Raw genomic sequence first — 21,544 nt, 5'->3', positions numbered from 1 at the left:
ATTTAATTTGGCTTGGCAACTGTTTTGATTCGAGGGCCACTAATGAGTCTTGTGTAGGCAAAAACGCGCGTCTTGCGTACCAAATTTATAAACCTAGTATCTCTATAGAGGTTTTTATATGATTTTTTGTTTAAAGCTACTATTTGGACAGGATTAATTTTTTTTACAGTTTTGATTTAGAAAAAAAAACACGACATGGTTAGAAAATACAAATAATTACACCATTACTAACACAATTCTATATTAATATTCTTGTAATGGTTAGAAAATACATAAAATAACACCACTACAAACTTAATCCCAATTTTATATTCTATTTTTAGAAATTTACTTGTGACGTCACTTTTTGTGGCGTTGATACATTCGTGTGGCACACATTTCATAATTCTATTGTGGTGTAAATGAGAGGTGTCCGTTGTTATTCTGTGGTTTACATGTTGTAATGTACTATTATATTATTCATTTATGTATGTCTCTGTCCTGAGTGTTCCTGCGTTAAGTTGTAATGTATTCCTGTCATGTAATGTTGTCATATTAGCGTTATTTGTAACATTGCCATATAAGCGGGAAGTTTGGCTAGCCATTAAATCAGGTTCAACCCACTATTTTTTCTTAAAATGTCCTGTGCCAAGTATATGGATATACAGGAATATGGCAAGTGTTATCAAATAGTCCGTTTCTATGTATGTTTGCGTTTGTTTTTGTAGCAGTTCAGATTTGATGTTGTTCCGTTGTTTTCCTCTTATAGTTAATGTGTTTCCCTCGGTTTTGGTTTGTGACCCGAATTTGTTTCAGTTAAATCGATTTATGACTATTGAACAGCGGTATACTACTATTGCCTTTATTTACCTTGTATATTCGTACAATGAAACAAACATTCAGTTTTGAGGTTTGACTTTACTTTCGGAAATTCTATGATGAGTCTATGAGCATTCATGCTATATCGATCTTTCAGGACCCAATGTTTGTTAGCACCTGTCCCAACTCCATAAGGAACATCCTTTTCACATTACGTAAACTGATTGACAAAGAAATTAAGGTATTGGCAATTCATTTGGAAAATAAATAAATACCCGACACTTACCAAAGTGGAAATCCTAAAAAATCATTCTGAACTGTGATCCTTAGGAATTTAATGTATTGATACCAAAATCATATAGGTGTCCTTATAAAGAATGTTACATTCTTTGGTACTCGTAGTGCTCCACAAAACATTTATCAATTTCATCAGTAATCGAAGCCCAATTAGAGTTATTGTGAAACTACCTTTAATAGGGAAAGTGAGAATCATATGGGCAAACTAGAAAATTGCAAAGATATGTAAGGGAACATACAATCAAAATCTCTTTCCTCTTTCAAATTATATAAAAAAGCATAGGCCATTTCTACACCTTTTACACAAGTATTTCCCATTCCCTACTTGAAGACTTATTGAAAGAAGTAGACTTACATTATTTTATGAAAAAAAATGGCCAACGTAGAAACAATTATTTTGTCTTACGGAGGGATAAATGAAACATTGTAAAACGTCTCTCTTGGTTCAAACAAAAATTATCTGAAACAAATATTATGATGATGCTTGGTGTTTTTATTGACAAAATATTCGTTCCATTCGGCTAACGTGTTTTTCAACGATCAATTGGCATTCCAATCTATATTCATCTTCTTGCCGATTTATTCTTTTATTCATATGAGGTATCCCCATACAAGAGCTTCTTATCAATAATTGAAAACGAAGATAGCATTAGCCTTTTACTTCACGTTTTGCTATAAAGATGGTGTCGTCTCACTAAACAATACAACGATTCGTCTATGTCTATCCCATCGAACAAATAAAGAATTCAACAGATGCAGTAAAGTCTGTCTCATATCTTAACAAACATATAAAAATTGACAATGAGAATCGGTTGAGAAGTTTACAGCTTCAAAATTATGAACTTTCATTTATAAGGTAGCAATTGTCCGACAGCGCACGCATATGTAGTATATGTCTCACAGTTGAAACGATATTCTACAGCTTGAGTTTCCAACCATGATTTCCTTGATCGAGGGTTGATGTTTACAGGCAACTATTCAACCAATGGTTCCAAGTGTTGTACTTGAATCCATCAACAGTTTACGTTTTAAGGTTTAACGGTTGCAATCACGAGTCGGTTGACCTTTATGACATATCTGTTTCAAAGATGATGACGGATATGTCACAATTGTAAAAAATATCAATCCCGTAATGTTTTCCTCGATTTAGACATTACTGAATTAGACTTAGCAGCAAATTTTACTCTAGAAGAGCAACATGATTTGTGTTACATGTGTAGCAGGATCTGCTTACCTTTCCGGAACACTTGAGATTAAACCTGGTTTTGTAGTGGTTCGTGTTGCTTAGTGTTTTGTTTTGTATGTCGTGCTTTGTAGAGAGTTGCTGGTATTTTTGTCGTTTTTCATATGTTTTGGGCTTGGCATTGCCAGTTTGTTCTCGAATCATGAGGAAAAAAAACCTTTGTACCTTCCCCATGTATTTTATAACAAACGGGAAATCACATCCTAATGTTCAAGGTGATATTGTTTAAAAGTCTCCATCAATTTAGAAACGATGCCCGATAACCTATTGATCCTTTTTCAATAAACTTATTCAAAAAGGTTTTCAATGTTACATTGAAGGAATATATTCTAAAATTGATTTTGTCGTTGATTAAATAAAAAAAAAAACTCAATATGTATTAATGTACAGTTATGAAGACATTGGTTCTTTCATACTGTTTTTTTCTTAGAATTTGGCATTTCACAATGTCTTGTTTTCTCAGACTTCTTTAACACGTTTAACACTAAATCCGTAGAATGTGTACTCAATGGTACTGTGTTTGAATAAACATTGCACAAGGCCATGCTTTCTTTTATTGTTAATGACGTCTTAACACTAATCCTTTGGATGTTGGATGTGTACTGACTGATAGTTTAGTCTTAGATATAAGATTTTTTTATTAGTTGTTTTTGGTTTTGAACTACCTTATAGTAACTGCGAATACTCTCAGATTTGTTCTTTGTGTCTTTTGTGTTTTTGTAAGGATATTTTTGTGCTAATGATTTAAGCTCTTTTCGACTGAGTTTGCTCTTATGTTGTACTATCACACCACTGTCCTAGGTAAAGGTGAGGGTTTGGCAACAGCAAACATGTTCAACCCGCCACATTCTGACAACAGAAATAAGCGTGTGATAGTTTAACGACATTACAAGTTTCAGTGGGATAGACAATCGCGGAATCAATATATAACGGAAGTTCACCACCGGGTGTTTTTTCTCAGAAAAACCTCAGAGACAGCTGTCTGTGCCCGGAGGTTATCACCAATCAAGTGGCCGGTACTTTGATACTAGTATGACACTACGGATATTGTGTTATTAAAATTTGCTGTAACGACATTATCTTAAATTAAGGAATATATCACTCCTTCATGCACAGACCTGTTTACCTGCCCGGACTCGTATTTACGTTTTGTCCCTTTTGGTTTTATAAGCTCTTCTTGTTTTTAAAAGATTTAGATTTAAAATACGTTTGCTTCGGTCATTACTGAAGAAACGTTTATGTCAAAAAGGGCATCTGATGCAGAAAAATTGGTACTGTTAATGTTTGATATTTTTGGTACAATTACTAAAATCAGTTGACAAATGTTCAACCTAGCTGTTTGTACCACCAATAGTAGTATTCAAGTATTTATACTGAAAACATTAAATGCAAATACACTTCTCTATTTATAATAAAATGTTGCATTAGAAAGATCACTAAGAAATAAATTGCCAAATAAGTAAATAGACGATTAACAACAGACAAGGTAAAGGGCAACAGTCAATTTCTTTAAGTGTTTCTTTTTGTTTGTTAAACTGTTAAAACATATGTTCAAAGCGTTGTGCATTTTTATTGCCTCTAAACGTTTTGCAGTTAGTCAATTCTGCAAACAATTGTTCTTGATTTTTGCACAAAATTTAGTATAAAAGTATATATCTCTCTATATATATATATATATATCATTGTTGAAGGCCGTATGATGACCTATAGTTATTAACTTCTATGTCATTTGGTCTTTGGTGGAGAGTTGTCTCATTGGTAATCATACCACATCTTCTTATTTTTATAATTGCTAATACTGGTGCGATACTATTATTCTACTCAATCGTCTCGTTGTCTTAAGAAAGTATCGCATTAAATGAATTGAAAAAAAAATCATTACTAAATAGTGAAAATCAATAATATATATATCATAAATATGGCAAATCTTTTACAATTATTTCAGCACAATTATAAAGATTTACTGTATGTTCCTCATACTGGGATTGAATACAAAGTGATGCTCCGTATCACGACTTTTATGGTAATCTATTAATTTAAAAAGTAATCACCCTTAAAACATTCTCATAAGTTTTCAAGATTTGTTGATAAAGAATTTGTTATATTGTCGACTTTAAATCACTGCGTCTGCTATTTTGCGGAATAAAAGTCATTATTCTATTTCATACATTTCTCATTGTTTTTCTGCATTGAAATTTTGCACAGTTTGTTATTGGGCATTGAACACGATCGTGTATTCCTGTACATTTTATGATGTTGTTGTGATAAATCTTGTATAGAGGAGTTTGCTTTCATTTACTGCAAGAATTCTTTGGTACCGTTTGAGGATGTATTCTTCTGATGTTTCAGTCTCCTTGAAATCTCGTTAGGGAATTATTTCCAAAACTTGTGATAAAAATGGAAAATATCAATGAGTTTAAAAATATTATAATCAAACTTAACTCTGTGAAAAAATTGTGTACTAACAATAAGAAGTGTTTGAGTTATGAAATTTTCAAATTTTATAACTAATTCGGCCAGTGTCATCAGCCAAAATGTTGAGAAAATGGTTGAAGGGTACAAAGAAATTATTTTACTAAAAATGTGTACATTCCATATCAATTTTTACTTTTTAAATTTTTTAGATATGTATTTTTTCAATTATTTATAACAAAGAATTTGAAATAATATGATTTGTGTTTTAACAAAAAGAGAAAAATCCCAAATTTACAAAATTGACAGCATGGTAATTTTGGCATAAAAAAGGAACACAATTTAATAAATGTTCAAATCTTAACACCAACCTATATTTGTTTTAAGTTAAATTTATTCAGATTGGTCAACTTCATCTTTAGTGAAAGTATGAAAAAAAATTATAATTGTGAAGCTGTGATTTTTTCATGATTAAAGCCCAAAAATGGGTAAAAATTGATGGAAAATGGGAATATCTATTTAAAATGGGGTACTTTCAAATGGCCGTAAAAAAAAAAGAAGTGCATCATCATATGATTTGTTCTACATCAATTCCTTTCTTACAGTCAAATAAAACAAAAAATCAGGGAAAAAAAGTTTAATTCTAGTAATGGTTTGCTCCTCAGAGTATACATCCTTAAGTTAAGGCAACAGTAATTTACCAATGTTCAGCTCTCTTGAAACGATTAAGTAAAGACCAAACTAGGTAAGAAACAAAAACGAATAGAATCACAGGAACTTCAAAGTGAGTGAGACGAGGTGGGTGAGTCTACAGGGATAAGCGTCTCCAGTTATGCATGCATCATACGCCATACAAAAGTCTTTCAGATACAATCATGGATAGAAGGCAATAGATTAACTTACAGATCATACGACTGTATTGGTATCTAAAGATCTCAGACCGCAAATAGGTAAGACACCGATACATCGTAATGGTCGACAAATTCGTGATGGTGACCATAACTTATATGTTGTCGATTTTTATCATTGTTCTTCCTCATTTTCCTGAGCATTTTTGGGTTATATTGTGTAATATCTTGTGTATGCACTTTTGTGTTTGTGTTGTCTGGTAAATCGTAATTTTAGGGCTTTTCATATTGATGTTAACAGCCTGTTATTTCTTGTAAATATTCTCCATCCCCTGGTCAAATTTAAAAAGGAGAGGATTGAGATCTTGAAATATTTTTTCAACCCACTATTTTTAACACTGACACATTCTTTATGTGCCTGTCCAAAGTCAGGAGCCTGTAGTTCAGTGGTTGTCGTTGGTTCATGTCTGTCATATTTGTTTTTCGTAAATTGTTTTGTTCTTAATTAGGCCGTTAATTTTCTCAATTGAATTGTTTATTTTTTTTTCATGTCGGGCTTTTTATAGCCGACCATACGGTATGGTTTTTTTCTCATTGTTGAAGTGTTGAAGGCCGTACGGTTGCCTATATTTTTTTACATCCACTCCATTTAAACTTTGGTGGATAGTTGTCTCATTGGCAATCATACCACATCTCCTTATTTTTATATACATTAATAGTGACTGTCTAAAGCTAACAAACACATCAGTGTTTTTTTCTGACGGATCTTCATGTGTTTTGCTATTTGTAGATTTGTAAACATCCTGTTTTGATGGCAGACAATTCATTTTTCTAGAATTTTTTTTTCACAATATTTTCACAGAATATGGACGATTAAGATCTTGACATTTTATACAGACATAAGCTTTTTAACCTCTAGTTGTGTTATGTGTATTCGCCTTTCAACAGAAACATCTGTAATATATGTATAAGTATCGATATGATTTATGTTTGCTTGTTCCGACCTCGACAACACAGTCAAAATACGTTTAAAACATTCATGTACGATCACGGGAAATAATTGAATTAAATTGGATTAAAAAATTACTGACAGTCTATCCTCTCGGTATTTATGATAATATCATAGGAATTGGTAATATATCAAGAACCGATTCTGTTATAATTTTGGATATCGTTTCTAAAACTGTTCGTTAAAACCGTTCTCATGAGCTTAGAATTAATCGCAATCAGAGAAAATTTCGTACCAACAATACAAATATTTCGGACCTAATTACTATTTCAAAAAACAACGGCACACATTATCTGTTAACCAAGCTCTGTTCTTTACCTGTTAAGAAATTACATCAAATTTTAGAGGATTGCAACACAATTCCATATTGCAGTCCTAAGTATGAAATCGTCCAAATTATAATTGCATACTGTTTCCCAAAATTGATCGCCATGAAGAATATAAAAAACATTTTATTAAAATCGAATATGTCAATAAAGGTTTTTTTTGTAAATACTGTCGGTATTATTAATGATCATTCCGTTAAAGAACAAATTCCTGACTATTTTGATAATACTGAGCTCCCATTTATTTGTTATGTTTACAATAGATCTACCCGGAGATATGTGATTAATTATAGCGAAGTGTGTAAAGATGTTAATATCAGTGTCAATACACCGTCGTCATGAAATTGCAGTAATTCCGAATACATTTATGGCCCCAGTCCCATGTTATAACAGGAGACCTTAACATCGTCCATGACCCAGAGTTGAAATCATTCCTCAGTAAAGGACCTACATATCGCCCCCCGTTAATTATTAATTGGAATGAATGTCGTTATATCATCCACGACTCGATCCATACGTACTGCACGAAATAGATAAAACGAGAAAAAGCTGACAGAAAATCCTCTTTACAAGCAGAACCAAATACAATGAAAGTTCCAACTGTGTACAGGCTTCCAAAGCTGCTCAAAACACCTTCCAAATATAGATAAATTTCGTCTTCAAGCCATTGTTCCACTACTAAACTGTCTATCATACTTACTTGTACACTTGGTACATTCAAAAACCTGGTAATAAATTGTTCAAATAAGGCCTTTGAAACAGTGGAATTAATTACTTTTGGAGTGTCAAAAATTCGTTTGAAGTACTTGAAAAATTGCATACTTATATTGGTGATTTCGAATCTGTTCAAAGTTTTGATTTTTTTACTCTGTATACCACTTTGCCCCATAATCTCTTTAAGAAAACCTAATCCCTTGTCACCATCTTATGATGTTTATATATCTCAACTTGTTCGATTCGCTCGTGAATGTAATAACGAATTTGATTTTAACGAAAGAAATCTCTGTATTTCTGAAAAATTTATACACAAGGGTTGTCTATATCACAAAACATTTACTAAATTTTATCATCGGTACAAGAACATCATTCGTAAATATGAATCAACATGCAGATATCTTCTACGTTCAGGTATTGCACATTCAATCTTTTATGGTAATATTCTATACAAAGCACAAAAATGTAGTCATTCACCTCAAAAGCTAACCAAACCTTTAAACAGACTTATTCAGAAGGGATATAGTTACGATACTGTTGTCAGATAGTTAAAGATGGCATATTTTGGAATTAATATTGATTCACTCATAGGGTCTTTGCATCAAAAATAAACACATTTATTCCAAAACTAGTTGTTGGCATGATGCGGGTTATCTTCTCATATATTTTATGATGGTATGATACTTAACACCTAACGGGAGGGATTGTGCTTGATTTTCATATGATGAGGACATAATCTTTCAATCAGTTAAATTGAGGTCTGGAGCTTGCATTTCAGTAACTGCTAGTAGTCCTTCGTTAATTTATGTATCATTGTCATTTTGCTTAGTTTCTTCTGTTACCTATTCTGAAATCGGACTCGGACTTCTTTTTAGCTGAGTTTAACTGTGCGCATTGCCGTGTGTTTGTTTATTCTACATTGGCTAGAGGTATAGGGGGTGGGTTGAGATCTAATAAATCATGTTTAACCCCGCCGTATTTTTGCGCCTGTCCCAAGTCAGAAATGAAATGAAAACTGTACGACAAAAGAGATGATTTCAGCTTCCCAATTGTGAATTGTCCATTTCTATGTAGCAACATTCCAGCAGCGCCTGCATACGGAGTATATATCTCCCGTTGATATGATATTCAGGGGCTTGTATTTCCTATCATGATGTTCTTGATAGAGGGTTGCTGCTCACAAGGAAGCTATGAAACCAAAAGTTCCAAGTGGTGGCATTGAAATCATTCCTACATGTTCGTTAATTTTACGGACGCCATCATGAGTTGGTTGACCGTTCTGGAATATCCTTTTTATAGATGATAGCGGATATATTCCGGTTGTGGTAACTGCAGTCCGTCCCCTTTTCCCCGGGTGTGACCTACCGAATTGGACATGTTACCGGGTTTGTACTAACATGAGCAACACGACGGGTGCCACATGTGGAGCAGGATCTGCTTACCGTTCCGGAGCACCTGAGATCACCCCCATTTTTTGGTTGGGTTCTAGTTGCTCAGTCTTTAGTTTTTCTATGTTGTGTTTTGTGAACTGTTGTTTATAAGAAAGAAGGAGTGGTTTGATTGCCAATGAGACAACTCCCCACAAGTTTATTTGTCTTTTTTTTCTTTAGTCATGTCGTTGTTAGTTTATTTTCGACTTTTGTGTTTAAATGTCACCTTGATATATTTCGCCTCTCTGTTGTTTTCTTCGAATATTTAACAAACGCATCAAAGAACCAGGTTATCAATTATTTGTTTCGTCTTCACAATATTATCAATGGCGCTCGAATCAATGAATGTGAAGGGCTTACTCAATATCAATGCATGGAAATCTAAATTTTACTAAAAGAAGTTCAAGATCTTCAAAATATCATTATATAAGATTTTGCTTATGTTGTGTTGCAGCTACCTTTGCTGTATTGACCTAAAGATAAATTCCTGGTTGTCTTTTTGTCATGCAAGAGGAAAAATCTATAAGAGTTTAACGATCCATTCTCTCCTTTTTACATTTAGTTTGTTTGACAATAATACTTTAAAAATGATTCTTGATTTTTCTCAACAGGAACACTAAAATAAAAAAAAAAAAAAAAACCAAGGACCGAAACACTCGAAGACATATTTGACCAAAATGGATTTACCAAATGACTGACTACTGAGCTGATGATACCTTATGAGACACTCATAGGCAAAACTGTTCAATGCCAAAGATATATAAGTACAGAAACACTCTAATTATTTAATTACCACAAATAGACAGAAAAATAAAAGCCAAATCCATCTAAGGTAATCTTTTCCTGAGGAAGTTGGGACCTTAGTTTCATATTTAATTTAAAATTTATCAACAGATTTTTCAAAAAAAAAAAGGTTTATTATATATCATGCCAGTACCCAAACACTGTTTCTCTTATTTCATTAACAAATATTTAAATTAAATCAACACAACTATTCTTACCGTGTTTTGTGTTAGTAACTGATTCATTTTCCGTTGTACTTGTTGTTAACCCATCACATCTACATCCGAACGGTATTGAACTAGGTACACCTGGTGATCCTGGAAAACCTTTTGGCCCAACAGGACCGATTGACCCTAAATATAAAAAAGATTCAATGTGAATAAAATAGATGCTGCGTATATATAAATCAAGCGACACATCAACAAAATAACCATACATCCATGTGTGTATACACATATACGTCTTAACATGTGACAAATCTACAACAGACGTTCTCCATCGGATAATCATCGGTTATACAGGACTAACACCATAATATATATAATTCGTCTGAAATTTAGCCCAACAATGTTAGATCTGCCAAATTGTATCAACAAATGTTTGCTCTTCCGTCAGCGGGATTCGAACCCTTGTTATGTGAAATCGTGACAACACTGCCTGCACTGTTTCTAGCGCCCTAGACCACTCGGCCAACTAGTCTATAAAAATATCGTTTTCGTTAGTCGAGAACTATCTTTCCTCGTCGATTTATACAGGCTTGTAACCAAGTGCATGATGTATAGTAATATGTAAGATGATGTTTTCGTTATAGAGAAAGTCCAAATAACCGTCCATTCCTGGGAAATAATGGAGCTCAGTAGTCAGTACTTCAGTATTAACATGATAAATAACAAACATAACTAAATTTGCCCGTTTAAAAATTTTGAAATTATAAAGAAACTAAGGTTTCAACTCCCTCAGGCAAAGTTGGCCTGAAAAGGATTTGGCTATTATTTTAGGTCATTTTTGATTATATAGCTCTTCAATTGTTTCGGACTTATACATCCTTGGTTTCAAATATTCGCCTTTGAGCGTTCCTGTTGAAGGTAAATCCAGAAAAGCGTTTCGGATGCATTAAATTTATAACGTGTTGTTTTCATTTATTTACAGCACTGGGTCAATACCTCTGCTAGTGGACTATCAGCCCCCGAGGGTATCATCAGCTCAGTAGTCCGTACTTCGGTATTGACATGATTAATAACAACCCTTTCTAAATTTGCCCGTTTGTAAATTTTGAATTTATAAAGAAACTAAGGTTTATATATAATTACTCTAAAAATCAGCACAACAATGTTAAATCTGTAAATTTGCGGAAGCAAATTTCTGTTCTTCCCTCGCTGGGATTCGAACTAATGCTATTGGGATATCGAGACAACACCGCCTGCACTATGTCCAGCGCTCTAGACCACTCGGCCACCTAGACTGAACTAAAAATTCAGCTTTCGGTGGCCTAGTGTTACCTTTCCTCGTCAGTAGACTCTAGAATTGTAACACAGTACATGATATAATAGGCATGAAGATGGAATTGATTGCAGATTAGATAAAAAAATATCGTAAAGGATCGTAAGATACAGTCACAGAAATAATTATTTTGATAAGTACGTCTTAACAAGTGACAACTCTATGACAGATACATCAATTGGATCACCAATGAAGGCGATACACGGCTGAAAACACATATTATATTCATAATTACTCTAAATATCTGTATATATAAACGGCAAAAGTCAATATATAATATAATTATATATAATATAATTATATATAATAATGAAAATTGATTATTTTATTAAACAAATTAGCATCACACAACACCAGTTAAATGTCAATGCATCAATGAAATGTCTCTCCAGCCGGTTTTAACTATAGATAGGTTTCGATAGGACATAATTTGAGTTTGAGTTATTTCCTTTGGGCCGCCATTTTGGAATGGGTAAATGGATGATTTCTCCATTTATAGATGAGGACTTTGTGTTAAGGAAATTGTCGTTTACAAGGTAATATAGATACAGACTATTCATCAGTTTGTGGGCATGGTAGTGCAGATAATCATGACGTCTGCTGGGGGTATTTATCGATTTTGATTTACATAGATCCCGTATGAAGGTGTCAAAGCAAAATTTAATATAGTCTTCTAACACGTCATTCTACTAATTACACTCTTCGGCTCTCCGAAAATGTAACATATCTGACTTATTTTCCGTGGTGCAACAAGGCATCTCAATTGAAAGATGTCAAAATTCTGACCAATGACTATGACGTAACTTTACCTTGCTATAAATACTGCGGCGGGAAAGTTGCGTCATCAAAAATGTTTAATAAACATTTAAAATAAACTGAGAAGTGTTCCAAGTCGGTTAAATACAACGTATTTTATCGTTGTCCTCTTTTCTAAAGGTGTTTTGAAAACATGTGTGAACTGTAGTGTAAAACACACAGATGCTGGTCAATGTCACGCAATCAAGTGTTGATAGAACGTGTTCACCTTGTATTTATTTGAACGTTTTTTTTTGTCTTAAATAAATTTATAAAAAAAATGTCGTTATTAATTTTACACGGAATAAAACTATTACAGGAGTTATAAGAAAAAATATCTTTATTGATTTTCAAGGAAAGTACGAAAGTGTACTCGTATTCCTGCCATAATGTACCCAAGTAGTGATGTACAATTTATAACAAAATTTAAAATATTTTTACGAGTATTATTATCACAAAATGTTAAGAATATATTCAAAATTCTTATTCCAGTATAAGAAATTATAATTGTAATGCATTGGAATATGCAACTAGCGAACGTTCAACTGTTTGTATGTTACTGTAGATAGACACTGGAAATGGCAATACGGAACGCTATGTGGGGTATTTCTCATCAAAAGTATTTTGAAACCTTTCCTAAAGATATGATATATCAAATTATGTTCAAATAGCTTGTTTTAAAAAAAAGTAAATTTTCTAAAGTACTTCTTCTGAACATACAATATAAATGAAACTACCAAGATAATATGAATAATATGGCAGGTTTATGAATTTTAACAAGCTCTTAGTGAGATAATAAATGTAAACAGAGCTGTGTTACAGTTGAACATAAAGAGACATAATATAAATGATGTGATTGGTATTTAGTTGTGAATGTTGAGTGAACAGTCGAAAAAATATTAAGGCAATCTTCACGAGCAAGAAGCAGTTCAAAAGAAGTTCAATCGAGAATATTTGTTGGTGAAGACGTTTACATTCTCCCTTGTAAAGCAAATAAGATTCCACTAACCAACAGTAGATGTTGTTTGAGTAGAAGAATGAAATTTAAAAAAAATATTATTGTTTTAAATGTTGCAATACTGCAATATTTTAAATGGAAACTTTTGATGCACAATTCTATACATGAAGGTAATCTCATGTCTGTGACTATGATTCAGTTACACGAACTATCCTGCAAGATTTAGATCCTGTCAAATAAAAAAGCTGTAAGTTCCTTGCCGTTAAAGAAGAAATTAGCATATGGTGTTAGATTAACCACAGACTATTTATTGTTTAGATTCAAAGACGATGTGAATTTGAAATGGAATTAAAGTGACGAGGATATTGGAACATTCATCACTCATGCCAACAATATACATCAATGTATCAAATCTACTCACGAGAGATCTAATGTCAAAAAATCACCTTCCTCGACACTTCAAGCTCTCTTACATATGACATGATATCTACAAACCTATATTCTAAGCCTACTGATACTCACTAACAATTGTCCTCACAACGTTACCATCCTGCTCACCATACAGCCAGGCACTCAGAGTCAAGCGAATATGTTCCAACACAGAAACAACTACAAATCGACCGAGTCAACTCGAAACCCGCTTGAGGAGAAGGAGCTATCATACAAGAATAATTAAAAACGTTTTCAGAAACATATCCCATTTAGCATACTGCTTTAATACAAAGATAGAAATAAGAATAAAAAAAGTCTACAGATGCATAAAAAAAGTAAATTAACAAATATAACAGGCATTTCCTTATGTAGAAAATGGTGGATTAAACCTAGTTTTTGTAGCTAGCTAAACCTCTCACTTGTATGACGGTGATGAGCGTTATTAACAGAATGAACTGTTATCCAAGCATAACTTGGAATGTAAAGGATGGGCGAAAGATACTAAAGGAACATTCAAACTCATAAGTCGAAAATAAATTGACAACGCCATAGCTAAAAAAGAAAAATACCAACAGACAAACAATAGTACACAAAACATAACATAGAAAACTAAACTAGAAAACATGTAAAGGATGAACCGAATTACAGGATCCTTACTTGGAACAGACACGTGCAGAATGTAACGAGGCTAAATATGTATGTGAGCTTCCAACCTCCATAAGCCTTAAACAGAGGGGAAACAGCACGACATATAGAACTTTGTATTATTAGTCTTTTGAACATTACTAGGATACATTTTCAATAACCCTTGCGAACGACTAATGACACCTTCAGTTAATAGCAGAAATGGAGGGTTGGTATCAAAGAAAGCATTCACTTACGCATAACATTTCAAATATATACTTGAATTCGATTTCACCGAAGAAGACTATTTTGGAAAACATCTATTGCAAACTTTTCTCTCTTTCTGTCTCTTAAACACACATGTTGACAGGGTATGGCTTGTATTTCACCCAAACTTCACAACACCTAATGAACACATTTGTTATAGGCATATAACGCCCTAGTCATTAGAAGTAAATAATTGTTTGATTAAACATCAAAACTAAAATACGGGTTATTTCATCTTCCCAATTTCTTCAAGAGAGCTATCTATATAGAAGTTCATCGTCTATAAAGATGAAATAGATAATTAAGACACTTCCGGTATTTCGTTATACTCAATTAAAAAAAAATATATGTAAATCTTAATTTACAAAGGAGTAGGTTCAATAAGACCCCTTTTTGGCCCCAAAATATAGCAGTTTTACAAAATTTTGAAAATGTAATCTTTTAGCTATTTATTGGAAAGTAGAATGCTTCTGCTACATAAATATGGAATGTTTTTGACAATACAATGCACATATATCGGGTACTAGCATCATGAAGTCATGCTAAATTACTGAAATCTTCACAATTTTAGCATTTTGGTTAGATTTTAGATGGTTTCCATCTTAAATGAAAGTGGCCGCATTCGTGTTCATTCATAATATTGAAATGTAAGTTCTATTTGATGATAATACATAACATATATAAAGGTTGAGGATGAACACGGATGCGGCCACTTTCATTTTTGACAAAAACCATCCGAAAAGTGACGTTTTCTGGCATATTTGATAGATTTTTCATATTTTAGCTTGAATCGAAGCGTTTTTAATGACTACATCAGTTAAAATATGTCACATAAACTAATTGAATCAATTGAAATAGACACTTCAGTGTTTAAAAAGTGTCTAAAATCTTTCGTTAGATGAACCTGAAATTTGAGGCCAAAATCGGCCCTTACTGGACCTACTCCTTTACATCCACAGTAAGAACAATATCGTTGTGGTAAATATAACAAACGTACAGGAAAACATTTTTTTTTGATATTTTTTCCACTGTTCACTCAACATTAACATTCTAATCATATTCATAAACTCATAAATACTGTTATCGAGACAACCTTTTACATTTTACGCTCTTTACCTGTTGGTTTCGTTGTCGACGGAAGGTGAAGACAGTTTTTGAAAAGGTCTAGTATGATGTCATCGATACGACTTTAGCGTAAAATATAAAAAAAAAAACCAGTTCGAAATAAAAGATATGTGTCAGGTGAAATATCTTGTTATTTTGTTTACTAACGACGTAATCACTAACCATAAAAACCGTGGAATTTATTCCTTCCAATTATATGACGTTTTCCATCAAAATCATGCTTATAAATCAATTGCATTAGAATGCAGATTGACCATGTGAGCAGCAATTACCTGTATTCCCTTTCCCTCCTTTTTCACCAGTGTCACCTTTAAAACCAAGACCTCCGGGTAAGCCATCTCTACCAGGATTACCTTTCACTCCAATCGGACCTTAACACATGCAAACGAAAAAAAAAACTCCCATTATAAATAATCCTATTTTATCTATATATTTATACATCACATCAAATGTAATCATTTGAAAATATATTTATTGTATCTGTATTTTTTCTCCTAAGAGTAACTGTATATTTAGCAACTTTGCTTTTAATACCAGTTTCGATCGTTTGTTATACTAGTTACTATTACATTCCGGTCGAATGATCTTTTACTACGTGCTAGTCGTAACAAAATAATGAAAGGAAATTTGTAATTTATTCATAAAAAGTAGGGTTTTCATTTTTGTGTTTTTTCTTCAAAAAGGAGTTATTTTAAAAGTTTTGTGAGTAAATATTAGCTTTTAATATGTATTTGTTAATATCATTTATCTTTTTGTTACACATATTTAATAGACATAGTTGATATACACAACAGAACAGGCATATAACATAGCGGGTGTTGATTACTATGTAAATAGTTATACAGTATTGAAGTGATCATTACATTAACCCGACCAAGCAAAAATATATAGTTATCTACATAAAGCCTCAATTGAAATAGAAAAGGTTTAAACAAAAATTCAATTTCATGTTTTATCCTATCATCAATTTTGTTTTCTCTTTCTTTTGGTATTTTGTGATGGTTCTTTTTTTCCAAATAACCCACTTTGCTACAAGAACGACCGTATCTAGAATTTGAAAAGGAATATCTGCATTTATAACACCCGAAAGGATTCGCATTTCTAATTTTTGTAAATATTCGATTCTCAATGTTGTACAAAATTCCCACATTTTCTCAAACATTTCCCTCCAAACTTCTTCCAACAGTCAACAGTTACACAAAAAGATGAAACAATGATTATGTTTCATTATAAAAGTGACTCTTCGTTTGAACGATTCATCTTTTGTAATCTTTTTTCCAAGTAAACTTCCATTGAAGGTGTTTTGCTTTCTTGTTTGGGATACATTTTTATTCAATTAAAAGTGTGCTGAATAATCTTCTAGGCACAATTGTTTGGCTTCAACGACAATTCCGATTTTTTTCTAAATTGAAAAGATTTTATAATTTTCGGATTGACTTTGGGGTGGCACGGTAGTATTTACATTCCGGAATTTAGGTTTCTCTTTTGTGTACCCTACTTAAGTCAATGTATCTGAACAGTATGATTGGACAAAAAATACAGTATCTTATGGAACGCCACAGCTGTCTTATGTGGTACTCTGATATTACTTTGTATTGTTTTATTATTACTTGATGATATTTTGTCTTTACTTAATATGGTTTTGACATTACGTAATGATGTTTTGATATAACTCAATATGGAATAGTCATTACTTAATGATATTTCGATATTACACGATATGGTTTCGTATTGACTTGATATAGTTTTGTCATTCCTCAATATGGTTTTGTCATTACTCGATGTGGTTTCACCATTATTTAATGTGGTTGTGTCATTAGTCAATGTGGTTTTAACATTACGTAATGATGTTTCAAAATTTGACGATTTTACACTACATGATGTGTTTGTTTCATTATTTGATGTGGTCCTGTCATTCTTTGATGTGGTTATCCCATTACTTGATGAGGTAAAATCACGTGACCAATTCGGAAAAACCTGTTCTATTTTTAGATAGATTTCCATGTTGTTTGTGCCTTGGATGAGTGTGGCCATCCATCGAATTAGAGTTCAAATTAAAGTTCGGGGTTACTGTTTGAGTTAAACTTTGAGTTAGTCTTCGATTTTGAATTCAAGTCATTATTAGAATTAAAGTTTAAGTTAGCATTGAGTTTCGAGTTGGACTTCGAGTTTGAGTCACATATAAAGGTAGAGTTCTAGTTACAACATTAAATTTGAGTCACCTTTTGAGGTAGAGTTTGAGTAAGATTCGAATTTACGTCTCATTTAGATTAATTAAGATTTTGAGTTGAAATTCGAGCTATCTTATATGAGTTCGTAATTAAATTTTCTATCGCGGAACAAGGACTTTTGCTCGGGCTTCCGAAAAGAGGGCTCCGGGGTATGCGTACAAAAGATAAACAATGTTACAGTATACAAAACGCAACATAGAAGTTGAAATAAAGTTAGATGTGGTGTGATTGACAATGAGACAACTATCCACCAGAGTTTATATGCAGTGGATGTAAGAAATCAGATATAGGCAACCGTACAGCCTTCAACACACCGTATAGTCAGCTACAAAAGGCCACCATGCACCATGTGAAAAAATTCAAACGAAAAAACAAACGGTCTTATTTATAAATAAACAATCTACAAAAAAAAATTACACACATTTATACAACGACAACAATTGAACTTCATGCTCCTGACATGGGGCAGGTACATAAAAAAAGTGCACGTGGCGGAGTTTAACATGTATGTGAGCGCTAAATCCTAATCTTTCATCGGACTGTTACAGTTGTGTAACAGCACAACACGAGAAAAAAATGTAAACTAGACAAAGTGATGCTCCCGCACTCAACTCATTTAACCGCTTATACCCCCAAAATGACAAAAAAACGTTCAATTATCTCCCAAAAGAGCAAAAGATAATAAAAATAAAAACCCTGACCACATGCACACCTTCAATATATGTACAAACAGACAGTAAAGAGAAAACTTCCTAGGATTCAAACTGTAGGAGGAGTTATGCGGAATAACTATATACCCATAATGGGACGGACAGACGGACGGTCGGGCAGACGGACGGACGGACGGACAGGGGTAAAACAATATGCCCCCCAACTTTAGTTGCGGTGGCATACAAAACAGTTTCATTTGGCTGATTCAATAGATCGGTATGACTGGGTAATATAAATCCTTCGGGGTGATCTCGGATGCTCCATAAAGGCACCCGTCGTGTTATTTGAGAAAGTACAAACCCAGTGATTTGGTTTTATTTGGTAGTTTACCATCAAGGAAAAGATGACGGTATTATGGTTACGACCACTGGAACATGTCCGTCGTCACATGTGAAACAGATATTCCAAAAAGTTTATCTTTCAATTAGTGCGAGGTAGATCAGGGAATTCAATTGATTACAAATAAAAGATTGATATTCGTATAAGTTCAAATGATCATTTACGCTTAAAATAAAATCGGAGAATTCTTTTTTTATAGTATTGATGCTTTGTCGCTTAGTCCGAGCCCCCCTCCCCCCGTTTCCCTGTAACTTTAGTGTGAGTTGATTTGAAGTGTTTCATTTGTTAACAATAAAGTTCAAGTCTTTTGATTTGTGTCGAGCCTGCGACATCAATGTAGGGGCAGTGAGAAACAACAAACCTATATTTCGTCGTCGATTGTGGCGTCGGCGTCTCCATCTTCATTTTTTTTAATTTCTATTGAGTTTAACCTTTCATTATACATGTTACTAAACATGTATGCCATCATAATTTTGTACTTATAGAATATCATACTGTATTTGTTTACCTCGACTATTGTATCTGTATTTATATTGTATGTTTCTCTGTAAACTTGTATTTAGTTTTTAGAAGATAAAGTATCTATCTATCTATCTATAGATCGTTAGGTTTCAATATTTTAACTTTTTTCATTTCGGGACCTTTTATAGCTTACTATAGGGTATGGGTTTTGCTCATTGTTGAAAACCATACAGTTTTGTTTAAGTTAAATAAAACCGAATTAAACTGTTTTGACATGATACATTTGTAAACCTCCATGAAGTGCTTTAAAACTTGCTTAGGAGTTGTTCCTAAATTTCAAGAAAAAGCATCTACAGAAAAACATTTTTAAAAAATTTTTTTTTTACCGATTAATGTATTATATATAAATGTACAGCCGACCAACATGACGCTTTTACACTTACAGCAGCAATATCAGGCGAGTCACAGGGTTTCGTGGAATATTTTACAAATTTATTACAAAAATACTGCTTCCGTTTGAGAACTTAGGATAAAAACAACAGGACCAAGTGGTTCGGGGATATCCCAATTATGTCCGAAATACTGTAAACTTTTGAATACTTTTTTTCTTATTATTGTCTGCCGTTCCCCTTTTTCATACCAAATAACTCTGAACAACCACTCGAACTTTAATTTGAACTTTAACTCAATGGATAGCGATACCCATCCAAAGCACATTAAACAAACGATATATTGAAATCTGTTTAAAAATAGAACATATTTTTTCCGAATTGGTCACGTGGTTTTACCTCATCAAGTAATGGGATAACCACATCAAAGAATGACAGGACCACATCAAATAATGAAACAAACACATCATGTAGTGTAAAATCGTCAAATTTTGAAACATCATTACGTAATGTTAAAACCATATAAAGAATAGGCAAATCATCATTACAAAATAACAAAACCACATCATGTAATGAAACAACTACATAACGTTAAGTCACATTCACATCAAATAATGTTAAAACCACATTGACTAATGACACAACCACATTAAATAATGGTGAAACCACATCGAGTAATGACAAAACCATATTGAGGAATGACAAAACTATATCACGTCAATACGAAACCATATCGTGTAATATCGAAATATCATTAAGTAATGACTATTCCATATTGAGTTATATCAAAACATCATTACGTAATGTCAAAACCATATTAAGTAAAGACAAAATATCATCAAGTAATAATAAAACAACATAAAGTAACATCAGAGTTCCACATAAGACAGCTGTGGCGTTCCATAGTATCTACTAAACATACTTTCCCAAACTGAGGGTTGAATCTGGTGTAGAAAAATATGAAATAATTTTACATACAGGTGAAAATGAATTTTTGAGAATTTTTGAGAAAGTTGTATTCACTGCATGATAAAAGACATAAAAGGCCTTAGGTTTATAAAGATAGCAATAAAAGTAAACGATCATCATACATATTCAAATTAATTTTTGAATATCATAATGAAAGTACTTCAGTTAACTGTGTATGTAGAATTTTGGGCAGTGCTAGAAAGTGGTCAAAATTCTAAAAAGGCTATCATTATCCCTATGGGCCAGGAAATACTACCGTGCCACCTTAACTGGTATGTATATGATAATCACTAAGTTAATTAGGGTATTTTTTTTACCTATTCACTTTGTAAGTTTATCAATAAAAATTTGATTAAGGACCACTAGATTAAGAACAGCCCTTAAATTCCAACCATAGGAGTGAAAATAGCTGATTCTGCAAATTTTGCCTTATCTGTGGGCATTAATGTCAAAATTTACCTAGAAAGTAGAACTTTATAAATTTAATGTAACTTGCAATAATTTCTTAATTATAATGCTCGCTTTAACTTTTCGAAGTGTCTGACACATGTGCAACCACTGGATTTGAGACTCGACATAATTTAGTTGCCTGTACATCCTATAATTTTTACCGAAATACATAAAGTGCATAATTTTTTATTTTTTCCACACAAGTACAGCTATACTAGTTTTCTTCAAGTTTAATTTGTAGTTCTGTGGTAACATGACACCTGTTTGAGCTTTTTTGGGACCAGTCAGTGGTAAAGGGGTCCTTACTTATTCAATTAGCCCCCATATTTAGCTGAAATAGAGTTAGCATTAGGGGTTTCTTTACATTGATAAGACAATTTTTTGGACAAAGAATGTGATTATCATTGTATATCAGATATATTAGATAGCTTA

At 32.8% G+C, this 21,544-nt stretch overlaps 1 protein-coding gene across 1 annotated transcript in view; it reads right to left on the bottom strand.

Moving 5' to 3' along the window:
- LOC127733754 (complement C1q tumor necrosis factor-related protein 7-like) overlaps positions 1-21,544 on the bottom strand; it is a 44,261-nt gene that overhangs the window by 2,691 nt on the left and 20,026 nt on the right. The window contains exons 4-5 of the mRNA XM_052243069.1: positions 15,834-15,932; positions 10,079-10,213 (exon numbers count right to left, since the gene is read on the bottom strand). Of these exons, the coding sequence (XP_052099029.1) occupies positions 10,079-10,213; positions 15,834-15,932 (234 nt within the window). The remainder of the gene's footprint in view (positions 1-10,078; positions 10,214-15,833; positions 15,933-21,544) is intronic.

Source organism: Mytilus californianus, unplaced genomic scaffold (assembly GCF_021869535.1).
Source record: "Mytilus californianus isolate M0D057914Y unplaced genomic scaffold, xbMytCali1.0.p SCAF_3, whole genome shotgun sequence".
In the NCBI taxonomy this organism is placed as follows: Eukaryota; Metazoa; Mollusca; class Bivalvia; order Mytilida; family Mytilidae; genus Mytilus; species Mytilus californianus.
Note: the sequence above shows the minus strand (reverse complement) of the source record. Positions and strands in the feature narration are given on the sequence as shown.